The sequence below is a fragment of the Anopheles aquasalis genome, chromosome 2 (assembly GCF_943734665.1).
Source record: "Anopheles aquasalis chromosome 2, idAnoAquaMG_Q_19, whole genome shotgun sequence".
NCBI classification, from domain to species: domain Eukaryota; kingdom Metazoa; phylum Arthropoda; class Insecta; order Diptera; family Culicidae; genus Anopheles; species Anopheles aquasalis.
The window spans coordinates 27945001-27955000 of NC_064877.1; the positions used below are offsets into that span (position 1 = coordinate 27945001).

The window sequence follows — 10000 nt, forward strand, 5'->3', positions numbered from 1 at the left end:
GAAAAGTGGAAAACTTCTTTCGTACCAACCACGACCATGGCCACGACGACGACCAGAACTGCCAACGAATGTCCAGCGAAGAAACTCAACGGTGCGGGGTTGTGGGAGCAATACTTTGTTTTACAAGAAATCAGAAATCGAAAATGCCAATCGGTTGCGCTTTGCCGGGCGGAAAACCGACGGAATTCACGCTCGGTTGCAGATTGCTCTCGTCTTCTCTCTCTCTTGCTCTCTCTCTCAAACTGCGTTGATTTCATTCGTGGTGACAAAGTCCAATCCCTGCCACATCACGTCACGCCATGTCCGTGAGTGTATGTGTGCGTGTTTGCTTCATCTTCATCGCCAATCAATCGCTTCTCGCTTTTGTATCAGATACCACCGCCGTTCGGTTGCTCTATCAAACGCAAGGAGCTTCCACTTTTCCACGAACCTCAAACAACAATCCACTCCGATTCCGTGGGACGATTGGTGCCTCTGTGTGTGGCTTGTACCACAAACAAAGACACGTACTTGCACACACATACACGACCACTAGAGGCCACACGTGCGGCCGAAAACAAGTCACGTCTGCTGCAGCAACATGCACTCTATTAGGGTCGAGCCAGACCATCTTCGATCGGCAAACAATCACCAGACCTACCAGGTTCTATCGTCCTGACGTTCGCTGCCGCTGAGCGACCAAAGAAAAAGGCAAAAAAAAACCACGAAGCTCGCAGTAAGAAGCACAGGACGGACGACGAATACCGGTACGCTTTACCGGAGGCCAAGACATTTCCAAATAGAACCCGTAGGTTCAGATAGATGGTGATGGTGATGGTGGAGGGGCGAATGAGGCCACCAGCGGCCTGAGCGGCTGCACGAAACAGGCGGACACAAATCAGCGAGCATCGCGGCATCGATTGCCTTCGACATCGATCGAGAACTTTATAAACCGCAACAGCGCAGCACGGCGTAACTTTGGACACATTTTAATGCTCGTTAGTCACGTACTGTGGTGTTGCCGCTGGCGAACGCGAAGCCGCAACTAACGTCAACCACAGGCACAGGGACCCGCCGTACATGCCGAAAGTGGCAACGAATTGGGCACCATTGGCAGCATTTGGAAGTGAAGAAGAAAACACACGAAGGACTACGATACGGGGTGTAGTTTAAATAACTTACGTCCGTAGTGTCGTGACCTTACAAGGAAAACCATTCGTCAGCACAGTGTTAATGGTAGCAGCAGAGGCCACGACGCCCCATTACGCCCCGTGGCAAACATTGCAAACAAGTCAGCACACCGAAAGGAAGACGGATGTTGGCCCCAGAAAAGCATCTCGATAAAAAAAAAAAGAAATTCTTCAAAACATCCACACCGGACGAGCAACAAATCGTTGACTCAAAGCAAAGGCAAACAACATTACAAACCTGACAACAACTCCCGGTGAACCCTATTAACTTCCAGCAATCTCAGCTCGGCTCGCCTCTGACGCAAACTGAAAGCTTAATAATTGATTCGAAACTTTTTCCGAAAAACTTCAACCCGCGGCGTGAACGGCCGATGATCGATACATTAATCTCGATACCGGCTAAATGCCGCACATTTCGGGCCCCTCCCCCCCCCCCCCCCCCCAATCCGACCATCATCACCAAACGGTCATCCCGAGCAAGAGGGTAGGGCGGGGGAAAAGTTAAATTCAAAACTCATTTCACAGTTCTGCGTCTGTCTGCGGAGCTCAAGTAGCTGCCAACGCGCCAACCTACGGTGCACGAAACACACAAAGTTACGGACCGAAATCATCGGACCCTTCGGAGTCAGTCGACCGAACGAACATGCATTACGGGGGAGGGAGTCTGCTACCATACCCCCCCCCCCTTCCCCACCGACGCGGTCATCACGTCAGTCGAGAAAGTCACGGGGCGACGGACGGAGAAAAATTGAGGCAATTTTGCTTCAAAAAACAAAATGAACATTCAAATTAAAAGCCTGCCACCGGACAGAAAGACGGTTGAAAGCGGGATCGTGGGATGATAAAAAGAGGTGGCACAGAGAAGCCGAAGCCAAACCGGGACGGGAGGGGGGGGGGGGGGGGGCCAGACCAAATTATGTGTTTCGGATTCAGGGAATTAATATTTATGAGTTGCGGGTGCAGAAGACGGGGCCGAAGGTTTCAACTTTTCGTAAAACTTTTAAAAAGGAAAATTGCTGTGGGATTTTCTGGAAAACCGAAAGAAACGAAACAGACAGCGAGAACCACTATTGAACAATAAAATCGTTCGTTTCGTTCAATTTTAATGCAGGGTAAAAGTGCAAATACCATGCGCCTCCATCGGATCGAGCGAAGTAATTGAATCGTGCTATCGCACCCTCCGGTGTTCGAATAGTGATTCCTATTCGAATGTGATATTACTGTTTTTAATTCAACCAATTCTGGTGCATTTCTGATTCTAATCACTGTCACCTTGAGGCTCTGAATAGGCTTCATGCGAGAGGGCTTCTCCTTCAAACAATAAAGAAGATACATTTTATCAGGATCATCTAGTCTTATCTTATCTTCTGCATCCATGCAGTATCCATGCAGAAACTCTCCCTAAGCCTAGCCCATTCTGAGCTCTATTTCTCGAGAATAGCAGTGAAGGAAACGATGAACGATGCATAAGCCTCCATCTGTGCAAATCATTTAATGTATAAAGCAGAGTTGCTGTCCGTTCACCAAGCAAATCCCCATCATTCAAGTAATCTCAACCACAAATCCCATAAGTGCTTCAATTTACCATTTTCCAGAGGCAGCAATGCAATCATTCGTTCATGATGGGGCAATGCAACTCTTAGCTACTATGAATGCAATCTTTGAACTGTTGGAAAGTAGTGTTGGTTATTTTGATTCGACATTTTATTGTATTTTTGCCGAGAGCCTTCAAGATGTATATTTATGTACGCTGCGTATTAGGTTATCGTTTAATTTGGTTTATCCAGTTCACAATTTAAAATTGAATACTGTGACCATTAATTTTGCAAAATCGCTGTTATCTTCATATTTTAACGTTTATGTGTGAGGATACACAAAAGGATACTACACTCAATAGTGTGTAAATTCATGTATTGTACTTTAAAATGGTAGTTGTTATTCTTTTTCATTTGTATGTTTGTTACTGAGCATAATTTTAGTTCTTATGAACAGAATACATATGCCTTCAAAGAAAAAAAAACCTTCAATCAATAACTATTGCATCCCAAGAGTGATGGATACTGTCTTTTTTTTCATAATTATATTGTTGTGGTGTATTCGCTAGCAATGATGAATTTCATAAATAGGAAAACACATATTAGTAAGCTTTGTGTTTCATTTTTATATATTTACAATTAAACAATCCTCACTACTTATTTGCCGTTGTTTCAGTAGCCGTCCATTACCATTACCATCTATTACCTGTTGGCACCAACCTTTTCAACCGCAAAAAGGAAAATTTCGGATCCCATAAAACGCGCTAAGAAGGCGCTTCAACGATACGCATGGGAGAATGTGATGTGATTCCCCACATTATACGCGCACACGCACACAACCAGGGAACGGGGCAATCAAATGTCCTCATGGGTGCCAAAAACAATTATTATTAGCCACACGATGGGGATGGTGCGGTAGGCCTACGAGGCTTACCACACACTCCCTCACACTCGAGTCCATTAATCATCCTTTTCACACTTAATCCCAAATGCGCCCAAAGGCCGGGGTCCCTGTTTTGGGTCCCTTTTCCGGCCGACTGAAAGCGAACCTTCGCCAGCCTCCGTGCGGACAATGAGGTAAGGTACGGGAGGTAAGCTTCTTTCCAAAACGACTTCGCCCTTCCCCCCTTATCCATACCTCACGATGCTCATTACTACACTATTCTTGAACCATTTCCGACACCCTGGCCGGGCCAGAACGTGCCAATGATACGCTTTCACTGCAAGAGAAAAGAAGCGGGCCTGAAAAGCGCGGGTTCTCGGGGAATAAGGGGGTGGACGGGCTACAGAATGGTGACCCTGCAAAACACACCAGGATACGTAGACTGTACGAGCGAACGAACGAACGAAGGGAACGGATAATTGGAAATTTATTTCCTTCCAACCTAATCCTTCAAGCAGGATATCATTATCATCGGGTCCCGCGCGGTTCCCGGGGCCCGCCCATGAAAATCGCTCAACCATAATTTCAAGTGCCATTGAACGGCCGCTCGTTGTCGGCCGTTGGTGTGCCCATAAGACCCAGCTGGACGATGGAAGAGCGGTGGTAAGCGAGATTCGCAACAAAATGATAACACCGGACCAATTTCTATCAACGTCGCCGGCTATTACCTACAGCGCGCTCTCGCTCGCTTGCTCTCTCTCTCTCTCCCTCGAGAGATCTTGAGACGGTACTTATCGGCGTACGGATCCTGTCCATTGGATCCGGCATCCCTCCCAAGCCGGGTTTGCCCAGCGATCAGAGGATATCATCAGAGATCACAACCCAGCAGCGTAACGAAATAGAGTAAACGAAGCCAGCAGGCGGCGGAACAGACTTTCCGTTCATCGGGAACTATCATTTTAGGTGGCATTATCTAGATGCTCGCGATACTCGCGCTAACGTCATATTTCCGCACCCGATCGGGTCGGACGCTTCCCTTCATCCTATCGCCCTGACATGCGGCCCGATATCATCCGCGATGATGATGACACTGATGATGGCTCAGATCTCGGGAAGGCAAAGTTCTGCCCAAAAGCCTCTCAAAGTATGCAGCAGCGCCAACGACTATAGTAGCTTCTCTTGGAAAGAGTCCTTCTGGTTGGCAAATCGTCACAACCACTACGAAACGTAAAAGGAGGTAAGAAAGCGTCCTTGTAGCTCCCTTCGTGCCGTGAACGAGAACTCTCAAATAACTCGGAATTGGTTGGCCGGTGAGCGAGAGAGAGAGAGAGAGAGATCAGACCAAATACATGCGCATAGCGGAGGACACGATGGACCCAGACAACGACAACGCGTCCACAGGAGTTCAAGTTTCCAGCATCCGTTCGCGGCAAAGCGCTCGCGACGACTTCCGGCAAACATCCATAACTTTGCAACACTCCTCGAACAAAGGCCGTGATACCGCCGGGGGAACATTGCCATGGAGAAGATGCTAACGAGCCGACAAGCCCGTCACACAGACACGCACGCACACATACACACACTGGTGTCACCGTGCGAGATGAGCTTGATGATGAGCTTCAGCCTGAAACATGATTTATAAGCGCTGATCGCATTACACCCCCATCCTGCACCCCGGCCAACAGACCACGGTGGCCACGATTTGGTCGGAACTTTAGCAATTATCATGTCGTGCCCTAGTCGGAAGGGAATGTAGTTACGGTACGTGACGGTCCTATGCAATGCGATGCCACTAGTCTCGCGTGGTGGCATCGCATTCTTCGAATGGTTTCCACGATGAACCGATGATCTCCGATGTTAATGATGATGATGCTGATGGTGGTGAGGGTGGCAGTATGTGCTTCATACGCTGATCCTCGCGAGGGTGTCAGAATGCTGTCCGCTGCTGTCACCTGGCCTAAGCGGTTTTCGCCCACAGCTCACCATCGCTCATCACTCACTCGTCACTGGATGGCACTCGTCGGTATCAGTCCGATTTGTGCGAGAGAGAGTGGCATCGGAATTTTCTCGTTTTATGATTTACCAAACGTTTGTATGGGAATAGATTAGATTTCATTCGTGGTTTAAAATCAACTTAATTATTTTATTGTAATAAATTTAGTACATATTGATTTTAAAATGCTAAACTTTTCAAGAATATTGTTTAAAATATTTGATTGCAGAAAAAGTGGCAACAATATAGATGATTGAGTGCGCCTTAATACTTTGAAGAGGGATTCCCAAGCAAAGGATTAAATAAAATATAGTACTTGAGTATACCTTTCAACGAATTTACAAAAATATTAACCTTTTTTGTTGAAAACAATTCCGAAAATATGTTCTTTTGGTTAAAATCATCACAAACTAAGCATCATTCAAGTTTATGAAAACGAATTTTAGCCCTCAATAAAGATAAATAAACGTCTCCCCTTTCTTAACATTTGACTTGCGCTGTGGGACTACGGAAAAATGGCACGGGAATCGAACGGTAGCCGATTGCCACTGGAATCAAAAGCCAAAGTGTACCAGAAGCACACGTTGCGGCATGCACGATCGATCCTTTACCAACAAGTCGTTCGCCAGAGAGAGAGAGAGAGAGAGAGAGAGAGAGAGAGAGAGAGAGAGAGGGAGAGAGAGAGAGAGAGACAGCACGTCATAAAGCAGCAACATGCATTATCATAAAAGCGAACTGTAATTGCGTTTACTGTCTTAATCAATTCAAAAGTTCCATTCCACGCGTGCCCAAACAATGTTAAAATGCGACCGAGCAACGGAATCGGCTGCACAAACGCTCGCAAACGATGCTTATGTTGCTGCTGTTGTAGCCGTTCACGATGTTAACAAACGCTTCTCGACTCGACGACGATCGAAATCGGCAAGAAAGATGAATAATTCAACGTCAACATAATCAAACAGAGCTTCGCATCTAGACAGTAACAGGGCCCTGAACATGATTTGCATTGCTCGCGTGACATGATAAGCGCAGGTGTGTGCTTTCTCGCACCCACCGCCAGGCGGCGATGTACACGATTTATCTTAAGTCGCTAGAAATTCCCAAAAGAAAAACCATAACACGAACCATAACGCGCTGCGGGATAGTTTTGGAAGAATGTTTTTTTAGAAAAGTATAAGCGGAAAAGACAGACAGACGAGAGACTCACCTTCCAATCACCTCGCACAGCTCGTACACATCATCGAACAGAATCTCGTCCTCGGCCATCCTGAAACAATTCTCCTGGCGTTGGACGATGCGAATCCTCAAGAAGCCGTCCGTTGCCCGGTTGCCGTGGTGTCCCGTTCGACACTCTAGTAATTTTTTCACACCTCCCCCTTTTTTTCCTCCCTTTAACGAATCACACAAGCCACTGACACGCACTGACACTTTTTGACGAACTGTTAAAAATATCTTTATCAATTGCGCTGCTCACCACGATCTTCACTTCCTCCCCAGCTAATGTTTACCACCAGCAGCAGCAGCAGCAGCACCCGCGACCACGCTGACGACGACGATCACCAGTAACTGTATTGTGCTGTTGTGCTGTGTGCAGTATCATTCACCTTACATGCAACCACTGACGGTCACTGACAACAATCTGTGTGCAATCTACTGCCTGCACAATGCCCGCACAACGTTCACTACTTCTTCAGCGCTCGTAGCGTCACTCGATGACAACAATTAATCCACCAACCGGCGTAACGGCGTAAGCAGCAATGCACCAAAAAACAACCCGGGACGAACTGGAACGTACTGTAAGAACGTAAATGGAACGCACATTACTTTAGCTCGCGCGCCCTCGGTTGCGCTCGGTCTTGTAGGTCACGATATCGAGTTTTCCCAACAGCCGCGTTGATGCGCGTGTGATGTGATTGATTTTCACCACCAAACACCCCACGATGGTCAGCACGATGTGTTATTATTTATGTATCCCTCGCTCCCAACATGGTGGGGTCCTCCAGTATTCTCTCTCCGTGATCGAAATGCTACTAACTCTCTGTGGTGTGATGTTGATGACGTTGTTGGGCCGTTACTTTTCCAACGAAAACAACCGATCATCGTCAAACGCCGGCCTCTGCAGAGAACCCTGACCCGACAAGATGTTTACAACGACGATCAGTGGCAAGCGTTTAATACACACGTTCGTGATGCTTTCAATTGGTGGTTTTTCCTTGAGCAAGTCACACATCGAGCGTGGATCAACTAGTACCGCATCATCCCTGCGCACCAATACCACCAATAGGCAGGAGAGTAAATGCGCATCCGACCATTCCGTTTCCGACTGCCCGTGGCGACGCCGCTGCCGATATCTTACCAGATGAAAATGGCCGGAAAAATGGTCAACCAAATCGAAAGGGGTCAGCGCTAAAAATAGTTGTAAAATCCCCTGTGGCCATAATGCGAATCCGTGATCCTCGACAACAACAATGCATCAGTCTTGAGAGTGCGGCACAACGAAGGGAAAACAGACGACCACGCGCGCCACGTTTTTCGATGTGTCTCCATGCCCTTGTACCTCGCCGGACGGACTGCGCCAATTGCGTCCGCTTAGTTAGCAGACCGTACTTACAAGTGCACTGCAATGAAGTGACCTCTCTCTCTCTCTCCCTCTCTCTCACTCCGACGTATTGGCCATGGTGGCGCAACGGCCAGCAGCAACTGGGAAAACAAAGAAACACTAACCGGCAACACACAGAAGGGGGGATTCGCGTACTAGATGCACCCAGCGTAGTGTCGTCTATCAACGGAACTGACCTCGAAACACGGTAAAAAAAACCGCGACAGGTACCGTAGGCAGGCAGGCAGCTAACCCTTCGTGCTTTGCAGTAGGGCAGCTGCCACCGGATGCAGGAACACGAGGAGGATTCGTCCGTACGTCCGTTGGCGTGGCTGGCTCCTGTAGTACTGGCAGCACACCGCGCACTGATTCACCGGTCGATGCCGGGGCCCCGAAAAACCATCCGGCACTCCTACAGACGACTATACTCCCGGATGTTACGTCGCGCTGTTCCGTTCCGTGAGTCACTCACGGGGGCGCAGCCACCCAGGTAAGCGATTTTCCTAAAGACGACGCCCTCGGAGGAGCGGTACTAAAGGATCAAACGGAAGGATCTCACCACCGGGTGCTCACACATATACGCGGCTGTTTGTTGTGCTGCGAGCTTCATAACAGAGAGAGAGAGAGAGAGAGAGAGAGAGAGAGAGAGAGAGAGAGAGAGAGAGTGCGAGGACATATTGTAGCACAGGCGTACGAACCGGGCGAATTCAAGGATGAGCTGTTTGAGCTTTGGTCTTTTCTTTTCCTTAATTACAGGGAAAATATTACCCATAAAGGAGGTTTGGAAAAATTAAAACCAGCCCCAAATAAATGGTAAATATAAGAAGCTCCTTATTTTTATCTTTTGGGTGTTTAAAAAAATTGTTAAATCAGTAAACTGTAAAGGAGTAGAGTCAACAAGCAAATCAACAAACACCTGCTAGCCATCGACGGCACAGATTTTTAATTCAAAGCTAAACGTCTATGAATTGACCAATTACAAATCGTTTATCAATTAATCAAAATCATAAAAATTATGTGGTGTTGATCGCTTTTAAACTTCATTGATCAATCCACTAGTAATTTAACAGCAGGACTTGCATCAACGAAATGAAGAGTATCGATTATTTGTAATGTTATTCAACTAATTTTTTATTTTGTAAAAGGCAACGGCAATTTGTAAAAATCAAATCCTTTGAGGTGCAATTTGAAATAAAAAAAATCGGCAGAATGAGCGAAATTATCCTGCATAGGAATATGGTAATATGAAATAACAAACATTTTGGATAATATGAAATCTATTTGATAAGGCCAGCCGGAATCATACGGTAGAACATGTGGACTGTAAAAAAATGTATGGAACACCAAATGTTGTAAATTTGAAAAAAAAAAATATTTAAAAGAGTTCACAAGTTTCGTGCCGCCTTTGCTGAAGAAGAGCGCGTTTGCTTTGCGTGCCGTTTTGCTGCTGCCGCGTTTGCTGAGAATGTTTTTCTGGTCATATTTACGCAGGTTTTTGAGGATTGAAGCACATTTAAGCTAACAGCATATCAGAAACCTGAAAACTAACGTCGCTGACCATATGAGAAGAACTCATCATAATTACATTTATGAGCAAAAAATGGATCTCTTCTCCGCTCCCACAGATAGCCGCCTACACGGAAACCCGTGTGCCCATCGAAGCCCATCCCCGATAAAATTGCATAATCTGTAGTTTAAAAAGTAAACAATGGCATCAACAACATTCCACTAGTACTACGCCCCCTGTAATGCGCGGCACACCAGCAGCAGCAGCAGCAGCAGCAGCTCGGTCTACCACCCCACATCTCATCCAGTGGGCAG

At 46.9% G+C, this 10000-nt stretch overlaps 1 protein-coding gene across 6 annotated transcripts in view; it reads right to left on the reverse strand.

Moving 5' to 3' along the window:
- The window catches only part of LOC126572711 (peripheral plasma membrane protein CASK), a 213379-nt gene that overhangs the window by 201231 nt on the left and 2148 nt on the right, over window positions 1-10000 (reverse strand). For 3 of the 6 annotated variants that reach the window (XM_050232239.1, XM_050232245.1, XM_050232244.1), the window contains exon 2: window positions 6788-7374. In XM_050232239.1, the coding sequence (XP_050088196.1) occupies window positions 6788-6846 (59 nt within the window). In that variant the 5' untranslated portion in view covers window positions 6847-7374. Of the gene's footprint in view, window positions 1-6787; window positions 7375-7615; window positions 7699-7936; window positions 8061-8376; window positions 8506-10000 lie in introns of those variants that run through there. The other 3 variants (XM_050232240.1, XM_050232243.1, XM_050232241.1) reach the window with 3 other exon arrangements.